Genomic DNA, 23,390 nt, shown 5'->3' on the forward strand with positions numbered 1-23,390 from the left:
TCATATCTATATTTTTTTAAACTGCAAGTAGTGCTGACTCATGGATAACTGATTTACATATGTTCTCCACATACTAACATTCACCTAGTTAAACCAAATATCCAAAGGCTAAAAATTTCTTGTGTGTTTTCTACTACTTTTGTATTTTTCATTTTTTCTCCATATTTCCAGCCCATTTTCCCTGCTTATAATCCAAGATTGAGCATATGGTGTCAGGATGTTCTATGTAGAACAAGAAAGGAAAGGAGAGATTAAAAAAAAAAAGAGAGAGAGAGAGAGAGAGAGAGATGCATAGTTGCACAGGTTGTTCGTTGTACAAGAGCACCTGGCTCCAAGGGTTAGTGTGGCTGAAATCCAATTTATGACCCGATCACCATGCTGGGTGCCCTAGCACAGTGCTGTATCTGCCAAGAGAAAGTAGTATCTTTCTCTAACTTACACACAGGTGACAAATGAGCTGGGACAAATTCTATAGCTATTCCTCACTGTGTGTCATATTTGCACTGAGTTTTCAGCCCTCATTCTGTTCTTCTCCAACCAATCTGGAATCCAATAATCTTTATCATATTTACAATCTAAACTTCCTTTAATCCATGCTTTCCTGGAAAATGTATTTGAGTCTAATTCAGGACTGCACGTACCCAAAGACTTATTGTTTCATTTACATGAAAAGTAAGGAAGCCCTACACAGACAAAAGAAGGGGGTGGACTGTTGTAAGTAGCTTTTTAACCATATGTCTATTTCTTACTGTTGATTATAACAATAACAGTTTCCTAAAACATCAAACAGTTTGGCGTTTCTTTCAGAAAGAGACAGTGGGGAAAATTCTACAAACTGCATTGTGATCTAACAAGAGGATGGGGAGTAGCGAAGCCCGGCCAGAAGCAGAGGCATAGTAGGAAATGTGGACGGAGATGAAGGAAAGTTAGTCCCTGGAGACCACAAACGCAAATAAGTGGAATAAGCAGAATAGGGACCTGACTTGAGTTTAAAAAATAGATATACTCCAGATTTTTGTATTGCCTGGAGTCAAGATACTCCTACCCCTGCTAACACATAGGACTTTTCCAAACACTGGAAAACCTCTTGAAGAAATCACGTAATGGAATGAAAAGATTCATTTTCACATTGATCAGTTTTGGATTTCAAATATGACATTCACTAGAAGTCTAACCTTGGAAACGTAAATTTTTGAGCTGGAGTTTCCATATTAATAAAGTGGGTATACTTATCAAGTAGAGATTTTTGAGAAGTAAGATAATGTGTGAGAAAGTAGCTGAAATAGAATAGATGTTCAAGAAATGCTCATTTTTCCCTTCTGCCAATCTGCCAGACAAAGTGAAGATACCAGCATAGATTTGAGGCAATACCCATTTATGTTGTTCAGTGGGCCAGGGTGGTAGTGATCGTGGCGTTAGAAGTAGCCCCTCATTTTCAGAAGCAGAGAAGGATACTTTACAGGTAACAATTTAACAAGGTCTGTGCACTGTCTTGAGAACCTAATCAGCTAATACTATTTTCTTAAGGAGAGGAGATTCCAAATATATGATATTATACATATATATTCTTTAGACTATAAATACATATAGTCTATTTGCAATTGGTGTCTAGCTTTGTGGAATATCAAATTTCCTCTATTATAAAAAAAGTTCAAAAGTATAGCAGTGTAGTTGTAATCTCAATATTAAAAATCAGATTTATAAAACAATTTGAAGATTACTTTCTCAAATAAATTGTTATAAGGTGCCTGTAATACTGTTTCCTGGTATATTTAGAATAGAGTTTATCTTATGCAAGTTCTATATTAATAATTTTAGAAATATAAATACCACTTTATGAGGTCCTTTAACATTCATGAAGATCAAGATTTGTGATATCCAATTCATAATCCTGGTATCCTAATAGATCTTTTTATGAATATAATATAGTCTATTTTAAAATAAAAATGAAAATGCTACATGTAAATATGTTTTCATTTTCCTGAGATAACCTTAACGGGCACACATACTCACAAATGCATCTGCAAATGTGTGATTCCAGGGAAATTGGGGACATTCAAATGTCAAAGTAAAAAAAAAAAAAAAAAACAACCTATATTGACATGGTTTACTATCTTAGCTATAGTAACTTTTTAGGAAGTAGTCATCAAAATGATTTATAAGATCTATAAAAGAAGCAACCATATAGTTAATCTTTACTGATAGTTTTAAAAATCTCCAGTTCTATAAGTTTGTTACACTGATATTTTTTCCTCTTTTTTATTTTACAACATCAAAAGAGTATCGTATGTCCTAAGGCTGTGCTTTCCAATATGGTAGCCACTAGCCACATGTAGCTATTGAGCATTAGAAATGTGGCGAGGCCAAGCAGAGATGTGCTCTAAGTGTAAAATACACATTAGATTTTGAAGATTTAATATGAAAGCTTGATATAAAAACAAGATGTAAAATATCTAAGTAGTTATTCTATATTGATTATGTGTTGAAATTAGATATCTGTATTGAGTTAAATAACATAATATTAAATTTAATGTCATCTGTTTCTTTTTACTTTTTAAATGTAGCTACTAGAAAATTTAAAACTATATACGTGGCTTGCATTATATTTCTATTGGAAAACATTGTTCTAAAATTTATACTTCCTCAAAACCATATATTATTATATTATGATAATATAATATAAATTAGATTATGATACTTTATGAGCTATAGCCCAAGTTTTATGGTTTTAAATCTTATTTCTCTTTTTATTGCCATCAAGAATGCAATGGAAAAGAATTTGGTCATCACTGGTCATGACAGTTTTACCAAATTATATAGACATTGCTTCTAATTACTATTTCAACAGTCATTCCTGCTTTTTTATTTCATCTTGTAAAACATACTCAAGATATCACCATTCACAAAAAAAGCCCTTCGGTCTCGTTTGCTTCCACACACTATGAGCTGGGCCTTAAAATCTGGAAGCAAATAAAAGAATACTTTTTCTATGTTTACTTTTTTAGCCTTCCTCCCTCCTTAAAATCTGTGACACAGCAAACTCTACATAGTTAACTGACTACTTCTATTAATCCAGGTTCTGTCTTTGTTCATCTTCTCTCTCCAAATGTGAGGGAACCTTCCAAGCAGAAGCCATTCCCATAAGCATGTATCATCAAAGATCATGTAAACTGTTAACTCCAAAATGTCAAGGACTTAAGTTAATGTACTCCCACAGGTGGGAGATGGGGATGGTGCATTATAACATACAATACAAATTGCTTCTTCATTTAATAGATTGTTTTAAATTTTTAGAAATCAAATTATATTGTAATTGTACTTAGAAGTTCTACTTTGAAAATTTTAGAAGTTACTTTTACTAAAGGGAATGGTATTTATAATTCAACATTTCTATAGATTAAAAAGTCCACATATTTGGTTTGCTTAGAGAAAAAAATTTCAAATTTATTTTCATATATTTGTTTTGCCAAAAGTATGAGAAAATGAAATTATGCCATTTTATTCTTTAGGTGGAGAGAAATGCAACTTTACTTCTAAATGTTGGGAGATAGAATGCCAAAAGTTAATTACAGTAATAGGATACATAATTTTTGTCGTGACAGAATACAAGAGGCAATGGTCATTTGTGGGAAGTAAAGAGAAGAACAGGAAAGTGCTCTATAAAGAGGTTTAGCAGTTGCTGGGGTTACTGATGACAAGTTCTATTTATTCATGGGGAATATGAATAGATGAGTGTTCTATCATTAAAAAATGTTTAATTGTATCTTATCTACTTCCAAGGGATTTGAATTAATTAAATAAATTCTTAATTTATTTAAATTTAATTACTATCTAGCAGCTGGATAATTATTTAAATAAGCAGAATTTTTACTTTACATAACTGTTTAACATATTATTTACCTTTACTATACTATTAACAAAATTAGAGGGCTAAATTCTGAGAAACAAATTATACTTTCTACAAAGCATGTTTCTATGGATATAAATACATCTTTGTCAAATTGCAAAATCAATTGAGAACAAAATCAATGGTTTTATAGTGCATAGCTATAACATTATATTTTAATAATATTTCTAGCCACAATATTTCTGAGGTACATTATTAAACCTTCAACGGTAATAATAGTAGAAGCCGTTTTCATAGAATTTAATGAAATTATTAAATTTTACATCCTCATCACATATTTTTATTACAAATTATTACTCTAGCAAAAAGATATACTACCAAATCATAAGGAAACAGTTACAAAAAAAGAAAAGAAACCTCATGGAAAAAAATTAAAGGTTCTTGAGTTGTAAAAACATTCCAACATAGGTCAATGTTGAAATATTGGATTACACTTAAGTAATCTTGAAAATTTTATTTAGAAAATAAAGTAATAAAATGTACATATTCTGAATTTGTATCTTTAGATGATCGATATCACTATAAATCCTTTAATAATAAAAAATACAAATTAAGGTGAAGCTCAAAAAGGTGGTGAGCAGGACCTTCGGCAGCCTTGAGAGCATTAGCAGACGACAACAGCCAAAGGACTTGAGTTTTAATGACCAAAACAAGAGTGATGGGGGAAAAAATGTGCTTTTACAACTTAGGGAGTAAAAACAAATTCACTGCCTAATACCAGGACTCTCAATGAAAACAGGCATCAAAAATATCTATCCATAGGTGAAGTGAGCCATTCAGGAAGCTATCTTTAGCTTGGGCTCTGGGTGAGAAAAAAAAGCAACTCTCCCTTGAACATTTGTAAGTAATGGCCTACACTCACAAAAGTATTTGGAGTGGGGGTGAGGTGGGCTGTAGTTGAGTACCTCTAGGAAATACTAGGCAAAGTTTGTTCCAATGCTGCAGGTGGGAAATGAGAGCAAGGTTCATTTAAACGCACGCTTTAAGGATGCCTGCCTGGTATCGGATGTGCGTGTTGAGGCCAACATCCACAGACATATGCATCTGTGCAGCAACAAAGTACTCTGGTTGAGATCTAAAAATCCAAAACGTCCCTATACATGTCAACTACCAATGGTGCTAAGAAGGAGAACTGGCAGTGTATTTGAAAAGGTCTATTTTATACAATACTCCTGATATTGAAAATGCTTCTTAGATAAATTTATTTCCATCATTAGTGTCACCGTTGCCTCTGCACTAGCAAACAGACTCCTAATCGTTCTTTTGGTTTCTAGTGCCTCTCTTCTTTCGACCATCATTCATATTGCTCTGTCTGATTCATTCTCCTAAACTTTTACCTCTTCAGGTCTCTTCTGTTATTCAAAAAACTTTAATGATGGCACGTTATCTATAAGATAAAGCCCCAAATATGAATAAGGCATTTAAAATGCCTCAGATTCTCTTGACTCAGCAGTGTTGACTCAGCTCCCAGTGCTCAAGAATAAGGATCTGATTGAGTTAGACTGTTTGATCAACTGTTCTGAATCAAGATCTACAAACCATATATTGACTCATGTTATTTTTTTCTGCCTAGCATCATCAATCTCACCTAGTGACTGATCATATCCAAAAAATCCTCTCTCCCATTCAGTTTCTACTGTATCTGTTGGAAAATAATCATTTAATGTTTATCATGGTAGATAATACATATGTCCATGAGATATTAAAAATAATTTTAGTACAGGATATTTTTATTCATCTCATTAGTTTAAAATTACACTCTTTTGCATTTTTCTAATTATTAAACTTTCGAGATCAAAAACCAAAGCTCAAAGTGTCCTACATGGTAATGAATACATCATTCTTACTTGAATATTTGATTTTAAGTGATTTAAAAATGCATTTCTTTTCATACCACAAAAGCATCTATCATAGCATTTTGCACATAGTAGATATTTAATAAAAATATTGACACTAATGCCAAATGAAGAACTTCTGGAAAAGTGCTCATTCACAAAGGAGATCATTGATAGAATGAACAACCAGCGCACAGTCCTTTGTTCCTAAGTACAGACAACAGACTCCTTTTTTCTAATGTAAGTAAAAAGTTTTTTTGAGGGTGTTAGGAGGGTCATGAAACAAGATTTCAATGCTACAGATCAAGGAAATAATCTCAGTCTATATCAAGATCTGTATCAAGATCAATGGTATAGCCAGTGGAAAAGGCCACTCACAATATAGAGGTTTTCTAAAAGAAATCTCACTCTAGCTGCTTCATGGCATGCATCATTTGTGATACCAGGGACTAAACCTTAAAACTGCCATGCTCATCGTGATGTTTGCAAGAAGAGGTGCTCCCTGACTTCTTCCAAATGCTGTATAAGAATATTGGCTGGGCAGAACAGAGGTCACACTCAAAATTAAAACTTTTACAAAGGATCTAGAAGATATAGTTTTTAGCTTTTCTAGCTTTCACAAATTAGCTAAAAGTATTTTGAAGGGGATTGAGCATTCATGATTCTCAGAAGTTATTTCTGACAGTGATATTAATAAGAACAATATGGATGACAACAAATTTAATAAGTAGGAGGGAGATTATACTTGCATTATATTTGTCAGTGATCATTCCATTTCTTATGCTATATAGTAGAAAGTTGCCTGGATTCATAGTGAGATTTAAACATAATGACTAAAAATAAAAATGATGAGTTGATGGATTCTACAAATTCTTTTACTCCAAGTGATTGGCTGAAGAGGACAGACTTTCAAACTTCCATTAACTATTGGTGTCCTTAATACCATGCTAATGTTTGTCTCATTTAACATCCTCTCAAATCCATAGTGGCTTTCTTTTACCTAGATTATTAGTTTAAAACACTATGCCCTCTGAGAATTCCTAATGGTTGATTTATTGCAATGATACAATTATTTTAAATTTCTACCCAAAAACAGTAAAGGAATAAATTGTGTTTTAATCAGATTTAATAAAACATGTATTTCAGTTATCTTAAGATTAAATCCGTGAATAGTATTTCTCTCAAATAGAGAAAATACATGCTAAGTATTAATGCAACCCAGATGTACTGAGCAGCAAAGAGTTAAATTATTTTATTTTGGGAGAAATAAGTCATAACTTTGGTATGGGGCAAATACTGACATCAAAATATTATTCATTCATTTATCAACAATTTGTTCAAGGACCTATAAATTCTAGATGATCTTTAGGGTACTAAAAAAATAAGGTGGGCTCATTCCAGAAGATTTTGAAGTCTACTGCACATCATTTTTACTATTACTATTATTATTGATGGTATTATTATTTTCACATACTTTTTCAGAACTGAATTGATTACAACAATTTTTTCAGTTTTTCCAGCGATCATGTTTGCTATATTGAGTCCTATCTGGAGAAAGATGGGGCAGACTGACAGAAGCAAGAAAACAACAAAATATACATAGCTAGTTAAACATTTGCCAAGTTAATTTATCATCTTTCTTGTATGTATGAGACATGTGGGAACACAATGATCAGTGAGCTAAGCCAGTTGTCATTTTCCAATCAGCCACACCTTGAAAGAATAACACCTGGGATGATGTGATACAATCTGGATAGGCCAAAATGACAAGCAACATTGTACACATTCAGGCTCCTTTGTCATAGGATGCAAAAGTAGGAGGACTTAAGAAGTTAATAAAGCAAATAGAGCCAGAAACAAGCTTTACTTATTTCATAGTTTGCCAAGGATTGATCCTGAACTCTATTAGGCTTTTGAATAATTAACTAAATCCCTCTGAAACTTCATCCAACATACAATACTAAAATAAGATCAAAACACACATAATTATGCTTTGGAAAATCATACTATTGCAAATTTTAAACCCAGATAATAAAACTGTAATTTGAGCTACATTCTTCACGTTTTCTGATAAAAATTCAAAATGAATCTTGAGTAAATCAAGAAGTATTAAAATCCAATGCTTTTTCTTTGATATATAAAGTTTGTCACTACTATAAAAGGAAATTAGATTAGTTTGACAAAACTTATTCTTCATCTAGGTATATTTATTTATAAGAAGCACAGTATTTTAGAGCTGAAAGGGGCTTTAATGATCATCGATGAAATTGTCATTCTTCTCTAAGGAGAATAAATGTTTTATAAAACTGTATAAGTGTAAGTTCCACACATTTATATGTTTAGGAATCAGTGAGAAAATATTATTATTTTTGACATATTCAATATAATCACAGATTGTCCAATGAAATACATACTTTAATGCTATCGTTATTTTTCAAGACATTTACCAGAAAGAATTTGAACTCAACATTACTCTAAGAAACAATGTATTAAGTCTCTTAATACCTTTTTAGTTTTTTGATGCTGAATTTAAGTATTTTATATTGCTACTTTAGATTGAGAGATAGATTACTATCATTTGTATTCAAATATATTAAAAACACATAATCATTATCCCCTTTTCAAGCCCCATAGTCTTTTATATCATATAAAGTATCTTTAATATAATTTCTTTCCTCCTTTTTCATCAGCTCAAAAATGTTAATATAATGACAGATTGGCAAGGCTGAGATATTATTTTTTATAAAGAATAGCCCTGGAAGTAAGGCAAGAATAAATTTGATATTTCTGATACAAAGGAGGAAACCTATGACAAATCCAAAACATCCACATTTTAAAAACTTGTTTCTATGCAATAAACATACTGAATTTAGCAATGTTCAATTCTCAATTTTTTACAAATACTTTTACTTCATGTCTTTCATTTGTCTATTTGTATTCCTTTTGACTAAAAACTGGTATTTATACCTCATTAGGAAAAATACTTCACAAACCAAAACACAATATTACTGATATTCAATTTTATAAGTCAGACAAAAATATATATATTTGACTAAACAGAGTTTAAATGTTACATTTCAAAAAATAATAAATAAAATATAAATGCAAGCACTGAAAGGAAATTTGTAACAAATGTAGGAAAAGATTTATAGTCTCACCAAATTTAAGTGGTTTATTAGAGAATCCTTGTTCTTTGAAGCATAAACATGCCTCCAACTGTATTTACTTTTTCCAGTAAAACAACCCTCTCTACCATGCTATGCTGAAGCTCACTTTCCTGTTGTATAGTGTCTCTCTCAAAAGATATCTTAGGCAGATTCCCTAACTTCTCTGCCATGTTTTTATTTTTAAAATAGTCTCTTTCTGGAATTTATCACTCAGATCCATTCTTTTTAGAACTTTAATCTCAAATTTAAATTAAAAGTGTCTCTCACAGGCTGGGTGCAATGGCTCATGCCTGTAATCCTAGCACTTTAGGAGGCTGAGACAGGAGGCTCACTTGAGCCCAAGAGTTTGAGGTTGCAGTGAGCTATGATGATGCCACTGCACTCTAGCCTGGGCAATGGAGTGAAAACATACCTCAAAAAAAAAAAAAAAATAAAATAAAAATAAAAAATAAAAATAAATAAAAATTCCCTTAGTACAATTGTGGCTCTGTAAGGTGAGGGGTAGAAGTCTTTCTTCTTTCAAACACATCCTATTCCATTATAATCTAGGTGGTAGCTCCTGCACTGTTTGACTGTGAGGAAATAGCATCAAGGTTGCATCCTCTCTCTTGTTTGTGGCTGTCTTTTGTGGGGCAATAGTGTTTCCTTACTGAAGAAGATCTAAAGCTCTGATCCATCCTACCATAGTTCCTCTTGTGTTGGCATCCCTTGTTCAGTTGGCTCTTGTGGATGGACAAATCTTACAAAAACACTCAATACCACCTATGCTTTTTGTGTGCATGTAACCCAGGAAATGCGTGCATCCTTGCCATACTGAATACTGGAAATGTAGGTGCTTCACTGCTATCTCTTACCTAGGCCTCACTCATTCTTTATAATTATTATTTTTTCACTTATATGTCTAGCAGAGGTTCAGATTATCAAACTTGCTGCTTAAGTAGTTGTCCACCCAGGAGAAAAGAGAAAATTGGCTATAACCTATTGTATTTCTCCTTTTCCATTTGGCCCTTATAGTGACTGTCAGGGCAAGACGAGAGGGGAAGGGCTAGGAGACACTAGGAAGGGATGTGGAAGTGATGTTATTTCTGAGACCACTCTTCAAGCCAGTACAGTACCATTTTTAATAAAAAACAGGAAATAATCTAAGTATCCAAGGCAAAAATTATCATCAAATAAATTAGATATCTATATGAAGAAATATTATATAAAATATTAAAACTATGAAGACTTACAAATTCTAATAATATAATGTTATGCAAACACAATGATCCAAAATTGCATTAAACTCACCATGACCTGGAGGAAATTTTTTCCATTTAATGAGAGCAGTTAGTTCATATATGGATAAAGTAGGCCATTCCTCATAATAAGGACACTTACGAATTAACTTCAACTTTTGTACATTTTCAAGTTTTGCTTTTTCCTGGAAAAGAATGTTATTAATCAAATTTGCATTAATAGATAATTTACAAAGAAAGGAAAATAGCACATAGATAAATGGCAGGAAAAGAAAAAGGATATATGAATATAAATTAGTATAAAACACATTTGAATTTTATGGGAGTATCACTTTATGACCACAGCCATATTAAAATTTTAATTGTCATATCTGCTTACTAAAATTATATCTTCCCACCTTTCATAATATTTTATGCTTCTATAAATATTTGAGTATTTATTAAAAATGTCCTAGTCAAGACTAAACTCAAAAATTTTATTTGATAATATCAAGTAAGTGGTACTGATACTTGGGAAATAAAAACAAAATATATAAAACATTATTTTAAAGCCAGCCACTCTGAAAATCAAAAGAAGTGGACACTAGGAATTTGGAATGAATTTGAATTCTGAGAGTCATCTGCACCACTGACACTGAGACCACCATATCAAAACAAATATCCACCATTAGAGACCAAAGCAAGAAGGTGGATGTCTTCTGAGCTCCATCCACATGAACCTCCAACCATGGCTTTTGCCAGCACTCTGTGGGACTTGCACCAGGGTTAGACTCTATCAAAAAAAGATGAAACAGTAGGTCCATGGGAACCTTCCAATCCCCTTACTTATATAAACTTCCTCTGCTATCCAGGGAAGAAGTAGGAGAAAAGGAAAAGTTTGAATTTGACTAGAAAGAAGTAAATTATTAAATATTAGGTAAGTTATTTTAAAGCAGCAGAATTAGTGGATCAGAATTGTTATTGTGTATTAACGCAGCTCTGAGTTTGATGTCTGTTGTAACTATGAAATGGCATACCAATCACTCCCAAGTATTTTTGCCCCTAAGGTAGACTGTAGAGATTGAAAAATTGTTATCTGTCTTATCATTTTAGTATTCCTAGCATATGACATGCTGTGGACACTCAAAGCACATATTTCTTGAACGAATGAATGAATGAATTTGAAATTAGTGAAAAGCCAAAGGGACACAAAAATATACCTAAAATATATCCATACAAACCTTTGTTAATACCTCAACTATGCATTACCAGCAGAGGTTTAAATGATGTTCAATAAATAAGCCACATTTTTATGATCTCCAGGTCAAGTGAAATTTTAAAAATTAAAAAAAAAGATATGGACATCTTTGTCTAGAGAGGAAAAATTTAGCTTAAGTTTATGCTCATATTGTGCTAATATTAATATATGGATTAGACATGGCCATACCAATTTTAATTTCTCATATTCCTTTGCAGGGATTTTAAGAAATTCACAATCATCTAATGTCACCACTGAAAACGCCTGTGCTTCCATCTCAGGTGTAATTTCCAGGGACCCAAAGGTATTCCATCTTCTAAGCTGTAAAAATAACAAAGGCAAATTAAACCTTATTACCACTCATCAACATAAAAATCCCAGGGAAGGTGATAGGTATAGGTGAGTCTGCAAAAGGTATAGTTGTAGGTCAAGCTCCAGTTCTATGAAAGAAGGAGTTCTAAACAGCCTCTGCATAGATGGCTCATACTCTTGCCCAAATTCACTTCCCCAAGGAAAAAAAAAATTCCATTCTTTTTCACCAACATGATGAAAATAACATTAAAAGACAGATCTATTTTAGTCACTGATTCATTTTAAGTGCCTACGATAGTGCTTGGCACATAGTAGCCATTCAATGAATAGTAGTGGAAAGAATGAAGAAAGATAGTACACTTATATATATATGGTCTTCTGTTTGTTTTACTATCATATGTTGGTAAAATAAGTAATAATAACAAAAGTGTATATAGTGTTAGTGTATAAATCATTAACATATATATTTATAGAGGCTCACCTAATTTTTAACATGTGAAAGATAAGTATTAAGCATGTAAGATGTTACCATTAGAATTCATATTCTAAGTTATTAGGTTATAATGAGGTGATAGATAGCTACTTAGAGGATCTATATTCATGTTTGCCTGGGATAAACTGGAAGGCATGTGAAGGACAAGGGGCATATTATTCTGAGAGACTGAGGAGCTTTCGAGGGAAAACATCAGGTCAGTATGGCTATCTAAAATGATATGGGAGGACTTGCACTTTTCTACTTCAAATCCATAGAAAGACTGAATATTTTTCTTTTTCACTAAATGTATAACTGAGCTTGAATCTGCAAGTCCAGATGTGGAGAAGTAATTTACAATGTCAGTCACTGCCGAAGCCAAAGTGGTCCACGGCACTATCAAACAAGAATGAGGTCCTCTGAGGGGCTGTGTTCTGGGCTTGTACATGTAGGAACAGGAGATAACATTCAGGATCATGCAAGGTGAAGGAATGGAATTGAGTCTCCTTGCCTAAAGCCTAGGAACTTGGAGGATTGCCTCACATGTGAAATGGAGACAAGAAAATCTCTACCCAGTGATCTATGAAAGCCACAGAGAGGCTTGGCTTCTAGCTGTGGAACTGGGCAGAATTGTCACAAAATCAGGAACCTAGGTCTGCAACTTGTGCAGGTGTGCTTGTGTGGTACATTTATGAATAGTAAAAGACCTAAAGCTGAAAAAATTAATGTAAAGCCTGATACACAACTGGCAAAACCCCTAGGATCTAGGAAAATGCAAACATTAAACCTTATGAATCAATTCAGAGAAAAATGAATTCCCATAGAAAGCAATCACTGCTGATGAAAAAATCATGATTAAAAAAATAACTATAAGCCACACAAGTGAATAGATATCCTATGAGAGAAAGTCAACAAAGAAGAAGAAAGAAAAAAATTAAACAACCTTAAAAAAATTAAACAACCTATGTGCATTCAAAATACTATGCAATTAGAGCATGATATGATGGAAGAATAAATAGGAATTTTGGAAAAGAACAAAATTAGACTTCTATAAATAAGCATTAATGAAAGAAAAGATGCAATGGACATATTAATTTGTAGATTGAAACTAATTTAAAAAAAAGAATTCATGACATGGATAATATATGAGAAAATAATCCAAAACAAAATATAGAAAATATAGAAAGAAAGGAAATAAGAGGGAGGGTTTTTTTTTTTTTTGTAATTGAGATTTTATTGGTTGTGTTGAGGATCAGTACAGACATTTCAATTTGTACACAATTCTTAACATACATACCGAAAATCTAAAAAGCCATTTAATTCTTTTTAAAAGTTATTCCAGTGATTTTCCAGCTTAAAATTTGGAGGCAAATTGTCCTTAAGAAGACATCAAGTACCAGTATCTTCAAATGTTGATAAGCTGTTACATAAGTCCCACCAATTCACAATTTATTATCATGTATACTACATACTCAAATTATAGATATGGAAGATATATGGAGGTCATTCAGCATATATCTAATAGAAATTCCAGGAGATACCAAACAGATTGGGAGAAAGGTAATACATGAAAATGGTTGCAAATTTTCTGGAGTTGAGGGAAGAGATGAGTCTTCCAAACACAAGAATACATAAAACCTAGAGATGAATCTGAATTTTATATTCCTGACCACGATTTGGTATACTCCCTAATCTTTCTCCTCTTCCAGATCTCTCCTTTACCATCTTGTTAGCTATAAATAATTTCAAGCAGATGTTTTCTGCATATATTTTTCCAGCTTTTCTAATTGTTTTTAGTGCATTAGTCTGAATTACTTAATAAGCCATATGAAAGCAGAAGTCCTCCTTGACTTTGAATAACATTCTTAAAGCTTTCTTTCTTGATTCATTAACCAATATCATCAGACTCCCTAATATTAATAATTAGGAAATGATAAACCTTCCAGTATCCTTTGCATACCCAATTATTTTAGTGGAATTATTTTTTTAATTATTAATATCTATACTATTTCTATATTGTTCTGTAAATATGGTCGCCTTAAATATGGTTCTCAAGAAAAATAACTTTCTACCTAGAATTCTATATTTACTTAAAAGAACAATTTAGACTGAGAGTAGAACAAGATGTTAGTTTTATTTTTTTTTTATTTCAGTATATTATGGGGGTGCAAATGTTTAGGTTACCTTTATTGCCTTTGCCCCACCCAAGTTAGAGCTTCAGTGTGTCCGTGCCCCAGATGGTGTACACCACACCTATTAGGTGTGTATATACTCATCCCCTGCTCTCCCCTCCCACCTGCCCAACACCTGATGAATGTTACTACTGTATGTGCACATAAATGTTGATCAGTTAATACCAATTTGATGGTGTGTACATGTGGTGCTTGTTTTTCCATTCTTGTGATACTTCATTTAGTAGAATGGGCTCCAGCTCTATCCAGGATAATACAAGAAGTGCAAGATCACCATTGTTTTTTGTGGCTTAGCAGAACTCCATGGTATACATATACCACATTTTAGTAATCCACTCATGTATTGATGGGCACTTGGGTTGTTTCCACATCTTTGCAATTGTGAATTGTGCTGATATAAACATTCTAGTGCAGATGTCTTTTTATACAATATCTTTTTTTTCCTTTGGGTAGATGCCCAGTAATGGGATTGCTGGATCAAACGGTAAGATGTTAGTTTTAGACTTTGTGAAACAAATTATTAAAAGATGAATTTTAGCTAGAACAATACTGAAAGAGAAGGAGTGTAAAGAAGTTAATAAAACATTTGTAAATGTAAATAGCATTATATGTAATAATTTTTAAATGACTAATATGGGATTTCTTTAAAATAAGGGAGATTTCAAATGCTTTTTCAATAGTGACTCAGAAGAGAGAACTGGGAATTTAGAATGAAAATATTGAGGATCTTTATATTATGGAACTAGGAATGAAACAATTACATAGGTTTTCTTATTTCAAATTACAAATTTTGTTATATAGAAATTGGAACTTTGTGGATGCAAAAAGAAAATAATGACAAAAAATAAAGAAATGATGAAGTGAGGGATATTTGCCATTTGCCAAGAATATGGCAAATATAAAGAATAGTACTTCACATATCTAATAAATGCCAATAATTTGACTTAGTAATAGAAAACTATAAAATCAAATAATTACAGACAAAATACTAAAAATATTTTTTGAAAAATTTCCAGAAGAGAAGGCCCGAATGACCCACATACAAAAGCAACATGCCCAACCTTGTTAAGAGACAGAAAAATGTAATTAATGTCATAATCCCACATGTCTTTTTACCCATTGGACTGAAAATATTAAAATATTCTAATGTATGGGACTGGAAGATACTTTCACATGCAACTCCGGAGACTATAAAAACTTTTAAAATAAGAAATTATCTGGCAGCATCTTTTAAAATAAACGAAAAAGGCATGCAATATCTTATCCAGAAAACCATCTTCTAGGAATCTATCTCATAGAAAAAAATGCATTTTAACGATGTATTTACACAAAGTTTACTGTAGCACTTTTTAGTGAAACTAAATTGGAATGGAATGGAATGGAATCTTTAACAATCATCAAATTAGACATGATGAAACCAAGCCTAACTTGATTTTCTCTCTATATATATAAAACTGGACTCTCTCTCTCTCTCTCTCTCTCTCTCTGTGTATGTGTGTATACAGGAAACCAAGTCTAACTTGATATATATCTATTCAACCAAGTCTAAGTTGGTTTTTTTAATCTTATTTTATTTTTATTTCAGCATAGTATGGAGGTACAAATGTTTAGGTTACGTATATTGCCTTTGCCCCACCTGAGTCAGAGCTTCAAGTATGTCCATTCCCCAGACAATGCGCACTGCATCCATTAGATGTGTATATACCCGTCCCCTGTTCTACCCTCCCATCTGCCCGACACCCAATGAATGTTATTACTATATGTGCACTTAGTGTTGATCAGTTAATACCAATTTGATGGTGTGTACACGTGGTGCTTGTTTTGCCATTCTTGTGATACTTCACTTAGTAGAATGGGTTCCAGCGCTATTAAGGATAATACAAGAGGTGGTAGGACTGCAACCTAGCACAACCTCAGTGGAAAGTAATATGGAGATACCTTAAAGAGCTAAAAGTAGAACTACCATTTGATCCAGCTATCCCATTACTGGCCATCTACTCAAAAGAACAAAAGACATTCTATAAAAAAGACATCTGCACTAGAATGTGTACAGCAGCACAATTCACAATTGCAAAGATATGGAAACAACCCAAATGCCCATCGATACATGAGTGGATTAATAAACTGTGGTATATGTATACCATGGAGTTCTACTCAACCAAGTCTAAGTTGTAACATACTGTTAAAAACTACTGACACCTATGTATCTTAGCCTGGAAATTCTTATGATAAAAAAATAGTTGCAGGTAAAAATGTATGCTAAAAATCAGTTTTCATAAACTGAACAATTACAAAAACAGCAATCCATATAAGCATATGTAATTGTTTATATGCTAGTGTCAATTCAGAGGAGGATATTCAAGTGAACATACCAGGCTGATAGGTTCATATGTTGAGGGGCAGAAGCTAAAATGATGGTGAGGCTAAAATGGCAGAAGATATATTAACATTTTCTTCAAATCTCCTTGCATTTTTTCCCAATGGCAATAGGAATTATATATTAAATTTGTAAATTACAAGTGTCTAACTTGTAAAAGACATTTAAAAATTCAGTTTCAAAACAACACACTGAGTTATTTTCTATATATATGTTGTTTTTCTTGATATTTTAAATTAATACATAAAATATCTTAAATGATATACATCTGATGATTAGTTATCTCTGAAAACTGCAGATAATTATTGTCTGATTAATACCTCTGTGTTCTCTGAATTTTTAAATAAATATAGCAGTTTTTAAATCAGTGCTATAAAGGTATTTAAATTAATTATAGCTCAATCTTTCTCCACATTTTGCAAAACATTACTCATTAATATTAATACTATGTAGACAATGCTATTCTCCTGGGCATGGTTGATGAAGGTGCAAAAAGGAACAGTTTCTCTCCCTTTTTAATTCTCATGTTATTCCACTAAAAAATAAATTGATAGCTAACTTTATCAAGAAATGACATATTCTCATGCTTAAAAATTTGTAAATTGCCATAATAATATATGACCCAAGCAATCTGCCTCCGAATAAGAGTTGGCAAATCTATAAAGTTTTCTTGAATAAAGTCATCATGTAGAGATTTGTTTTAAACTGCATTTTATAAAAATAAAATTTTCTGGAAAAACGGAAGTGTTTTATAGGTATAATTTTTGTTCTTCTCATGTTTCCCATTGTTTTTAGCTTCCAGTTTGCACATTAAACAAGATCAACAACTAAAATTAGAGCAGCTGTGTTTAAACCAAGGAAAGGTCTTGCTCTAAACCCTGTGGAACATGTTTCCTTTTTTCTAAGTGGCTGAAGAAGTGGACAGAGAAAATACAGAGCTTCTCTGGATCAGGGGCTTATAACCTAGTATATGTATGAAAATTTCTCAAACTCCTAATAAATTATCCCACAGTTTGTGATTATTTGTAAATTCCCATTTTTCTTGAATGAGTTTCTATAGCTTTCATTATAGTCTCAAAGTTGTTTATGTCCCCAAAGAAGATTAATAAGCACTAGTCTAGAAAGAAAAATATTACATTTCCTCCAGGATTTAGACTCTAATGGCCTTTGTAAGAAGTACATTCTAGTAACCAAAGAATGATGCATGATGAGAAAAGGACAGGAATATGTTGCATTTTATATTTCAAATACTTAGGAAGAATTTGGGCCATACGAGGGCTATATACTGATTTCTGAAAGGTAGAAGCAGGGGCTAACTGGATGTGAGGACAATCTGATTGGTACTTAACACATTCCATTGGCTGAGGGATTGGCCTGTGTGCATAAATAGGAATTCCCTGGATACACTAAACCTGTATGATGAGTTAAAGAGAAATACCTTTTAAATTATTTTAAAAAATTCTTCTTTCATGAATATATGAATAACTATGTGCATTCTAAGTAAAAACTAAGTAAAAACTACAAATCATGTCAATTTGTAGATGTAGCCAATAAATAAATGCCTCTTTAAAAGTTGGCTAATCATGACTTCCCTCATGCATTTTGTCGAGAAGAGTCTAGCTACCATAATGGATAAGAGAATTAGAGGAAGAAGTTCTTTTTATTTCCTCTAAAACAAAGTGGTTCCTTCAAGCATTCTCCAAGCATTCTCCAGGGCATTTCCACTTTTACAACTGTTCATATAAAACACTTGTCTGAAATATCCAGCACACTGTTTGCTTCTATGAATTCTACTCATCTTCAAGATCCAGCTGAAGGACCATCTCTTTCATAAAGCTTCTTTGTTCACCTGAGTCATACCTCTGATTTCTAATAAATTATGTACTCCACTTTTTGTTTCATAACATGCAATATTCTAGTAAGTATGGGCACTCAAAAAATAATAACAATAATATGCCATTATCCTTCTTGCCTTTATTAATAAGGACACTTTTAGCAGCAAATGAACCTGGGTTGCATAATAACTTAGTACCACTTTAAGACTTATAATATTCTAATCAAATGTCCTTAAGTTTGAAAAATCCAGTTACAAAAAAATTAATTGACCTATTAGATAAATCTTAAATCTGGAAATTCATTTGATGCTTTGCTTTATTCCACTGTGGTTATAAAATATGACTTATATGATTTAAAAACTTATTTAGACTTGGTTGACGCCCAAGCACAGAATCAGTTTTTGTAAAAAAATGTTCCATGTGTACTAAAAATGAATGTACATTCTGCAATTGTTTGAAATGTTGAACACAGATAAGTAGGTCAAGTTTGTTAATTATATTGTTCAGAATTTCTGAAGCTTTATTAATGATTTTTTTGTCTGTTTCATTATCTGTTACTCAGTGATTTCTGTTAAGATCCCCATGATAGTTGTGGATTTTTAAATTTCTGCTTTTTGCTCCATCAAGTTTTACTTTATATATTTTGAAGTGATATGTTTCATACTCATTATGAAATATCTTTATCTTTAATGATGCTCTTATAATAAAGTCTACTTCATATACTATAGTCAAGGTACCTCACCTACTATAGTCAAGCTACCTCAGCCTTCTTTTGGTTATTGTGGTCTAGTTTATCATCTTCCATTATTTTACTTTGCAACATTCTGAATCTTTGTAATAAGGTGCATGAGCTTATAGGGTGTTGTTTATCTTGTTTGACAATCTCTGTCTTTTAATTAAAAGTAGTCTGTTTACATTTAATATAATTACTGATATATTTGGGTTTAAATATGACATCTTAATATTTACTTTCTATTATTCGATCTATTCCTTGTGTCATTTCCTATTCTTTATTGCTAAATTTTAAAATAATCAAATATTTTCTATTATCTTAAGTTCTTTTTAACTTATATGTTCTTTTATTATTATTTGGATTGTTACTCTAGTAATTACTAAATATATTCTTGTCCTATTAGAATGTACCATAAATTATAATAGTGCCCCATTATCTATTGGGAATATGTCTAGACCCCCAGATGATTCCAGAAACCACAGATAATACTGAACCCTATATATATTTTTTCCTATACATACATATCTGTGATAAAGTTTAATTTATAAATTAGGCACAATAAGAGATTAATAGCAATAACTATTAATAAAATAGAAAAAATATAAATAAATTTAAGTAGAACAAATTAAAATTTTGAATTGTTTATTTCTGGAAATTTCCATTTAATATTTTTGTACCATGGTTGACCAGGGGTAACTGAAACTGTAGAAAGTGAAATCACAGGTAAGAAGGGAATACTGCATTACTTTTTCTACTTTTCAGAAAGGCAAGGGCTGAAAAATTCTTTAAATTCATTTATATTATCCTCTTGTTTTTTCTACTTTTGATGTATTTTATTTGTACATAAATGTAGGAACTCCACAGGTGTAATACTGTTTTATACAGTCAACTAATATTCAGATTTATCCACATATTCACCAAGAAGTTTCCTTGTTCTTCAGTTCTTGCTACATTTCTGTACTTCAGTTTTGGATAACTTTATTTCTGCCAAAGTTCTTTCCTTTGATATTCCTTTTAGTGTAGGTCTACTGGCAATGAGTTCACTTTTTATCATTTGTCTGAATACATCTTTCTTTTGCCTTTATTTAAAAAGATGGTTCCAAATAGTTGGAAGCTATTTTTTTCTTGAATGCTTTAAGAATATTATTTCATTGTTTCCTGGCATTCACTATCTGTTAATAGATCATGAAAATTCACCTTGTAACATAATGTGTCTTTTGTATCTATTTCAACTTTAAAATTTTCTGTCTTTGATTTACATTAGTTTAATTTTTATATGTCTAGATGTGATTGTCTAGGCTTGTAATCCATACATCATCTTGAATCTGGCACTTGATGTCTTTTCACAGTTAAGAAAAAAATTTCAACCAGTACCTCCTCAGGTAGTACCAAATATTACTTCTACCACACTTTTATTTCTCCATTTCTTAGACTTTTGTTGCATATTTGTCAGAATTTTTCATGTCTCTTTGCTATATCATTCATTCTTTTTCCTCTTCATATTTACTTGTAATATTTTCTACTAATCTATTATCCAGTTTAGTAACTCTCTTCATCAGTGTCTAATCTGCTGATAACTTACTGAGTTATTAATTAAAGCTATGATATTTTTAAGTTATAAAGTTTCAGTTTATTCTTTGTTTATAATTCCAGTTTTATGATATAATTCTCCCTCTTGTCATCTATTTTCTTGAAAATATAATCAATGCTATTGTAAACTAATAGCTACAATATCTGAATCAACTGTATGTTTGTTTCTACTGATTTTTTTCTTTGGATTGCTTTTTTTTTTTGGATTTTGTCCTATATACTGACATTTCTGGTAACATTTTAGTCAATGTTGGACATTGTGTATGAAAACCCATGATTATTCTAGATGATATCATCTCTATCTGATATGCCTTACTTTTCTGAGAGTCAATTACTAGAGGAGCAGACTAAATTGTCACAATCAAGAATTGAGATGTTTTGAGACTGATTTCAGTCTTCATTATGATGTTTTGGTTCTTGGTTTCAATTCATAGACTGACATATTTATTAGAACCTCTTATCCTTAACAAACTCAGACTCTTAATATCTGTCTATCAAATACATGAGACCGGTGAAAGTTCTACTTAGATTTGTAGCTGCGTATTTTCACCTGGGTTCTGTGATGGTTAATTTTATGTGTTAACTAGGCCATGAAGTACCCAGATATTTAGTCAAACATCCTTCTGGATGTTTCTCTGGAGGTATTTTTGGATGAGTTTAACATTTAAATTGGTAGAGAATAACATTTAAATCTGTAGACTAAGTAAATAAGATTGCTATTCATAATGTGGTTGGGTCTCATCCAAAAAGCTAAAGGCATGAATAGAACAAAAGGCTGATCTTCCCCTGAATAAAAAAGAAATTCTCCTTCCCAACATCTTTTAAACTGGAACATTAACTCTTCCTGATTCTATAGCAGCTTCTAGCCTTAAACTGGGGCATCAGCTCTGTAGATTTTGCACTTGCCAAACTCTATACTCACATGAGTTAATTCCTTATAATAAATATCTTCATATACATTTACAATATAATTATAATATATACTATATGTATATATATATACACATACATATTTATATGTGTGCGTGAATCTGTGTGTGTGTATATATACACATTCTCTTATTGGTTCTGTTTTTTCTGGAGAGCTCTGACTAATGTAGGGTTATAGCATCTTGTTCTGTGTAGCTTAAGAATAGGCAAATACTTTGAAGGAAAAAGAGGCCTATCAGGCTCCCTCTGGTTTTCTTTTCCCAGTGTCTTGGCCCCTCAAGTCCTGACTGCCATGGTAGACTGAACCTCAAATTTGTGTTTCTTTGGCATTGTAAATCTCCTGAAAGTTCTGATCCACTACTTTCTGCTCAGTTGTTCATTCCTATGATGCTTACAAATTGGCAGATGCCTCTAAAGAAATGCATCAAGAAATGTCTGACTCAAAACAATGTTATTTCTCTTCTTTCTTGAATCATGGTCACTCAAACTCTGGTTCCCTTGATTGCTCTCCAATACCTTAAAACAGTTGTCTGTTTGGTTTTATTCAGCTTTTACAGTTGTTCTCAGCAAGGAGATTGGCCTGATTGATGCAAGCTACTTCATCATGACAAAAAGCAGATGGACATTCAGCAGACTAAAGTGCATATGTTTCTTTAAAACAGGATCTACTTCCATTTCTATTTTCTGTACTTTGTTTTGCTTGCCTTTATCATCCCTATATGAAGTTGATGAAGTGAGTAAAAAAGTCATGCAAAATAAGCAATCAGACAAACAGACCATGGTATTCAAGCCTTTTGTCATAAGGGTGGAGATTCAGGAATTTATGACTTCTGCATAAATTAGTGTCTGTAATTGGAAAAAATATTCTGAAGAGCCTGATCCTGGTTTTGACATTCTTTTCCACCAAAAAAAAAAAAAAAAAAGAGAGAGAGAGAGGGATAAAGATGATCAAGATAATAAGATTTTAACAGAATGAAACAATTAGTAACATCCAAGGAAAAAGAGAGGGGCTATATCTATGTCTTCATACAGATATATAGATATTAATCATACTTGATAAGCAAGTCAACCAATATTAATGTATTAGTAACAGAGTATCCCCAATGCCTGTACTATTCATACACATTATATATTAATGAGAGTAATGTGAGCATTTAGCATTGATTCTTACTTTGTAGGTTATATTTGTCATATGTATGTGGGCTGTTTTTACTTCTTTGTCCATTAAATTCTTTTTGAAAATCTTTAAAGAGCTATGAGTTTGCTAGTTTATATGAAGGACATTTCCAAGAGTGAAGGAAAGGAGGTGGATCAGAAAAAAAATAAGATAGTATAATAAAGTACCTGGAGAATTCATAGAAAGCGTGTATCTGGCATAGGTAAGTGTCACACTGCTCAACAACATAAGTCTCCTGAATGGCACAGACTGCATCTATTAACACATGAACACAGGTTGACTGGTAACCATGAACTGAACCTCGAGTGTATCTCAAGTAATCCCTTCTGCCTGCATTGTTTTTTGTTTTGTTTTGTTTTGTTTTGTTTTATGTTCCTTAGAGAGAAAA

The 23,390-nt window shown here is 32.1% G+C and overlaps 1 protein-coding gene across 1 annotated transcript in view; it reads right to left on the minus strand.

Annotated features, from left to right (window-relative positions):
• CNBD1 (cyclic nucleotide binding domain containing 1) overlaps positions 1 to 23,390 on the minus strand; it is a 307,427-nt gene that overhangs the window by 67,153 nt on the left and 216,884 nt on the right. Inside the window, exons 7-8 of the mRNA XM_069465605.1 lie at positions 11,574 to 11,705; positions 10,200 to 10,332 (exon numbers count right to left, since the gene is read on the minus strand). Coding sequence (XP_069321706.1) covers positions 10,200 to 10,332; positions 11,574 to 11,705 — 265 coding nt within the window. The remainder of the gene's footprint in view (positions 1 to 10,199; positions 10,333 to 11,573; positions 11,706 to 23,390) is intronic.

This window comes from Eulemur rufifrons, chromosome 3 (genome assembly GCF_041146395.1).
Source record: "Eulemur rufifrons isolate Redbay chromosome 3, OSU_ERuf_1, whole genome shotgun sequence".
Taxonomy (NCBI): Eukaryota; Metazoa; Chordata; class Mammalia; order Primates; family Lemuridae; genus Eulemur; species Eulemur rufifrons.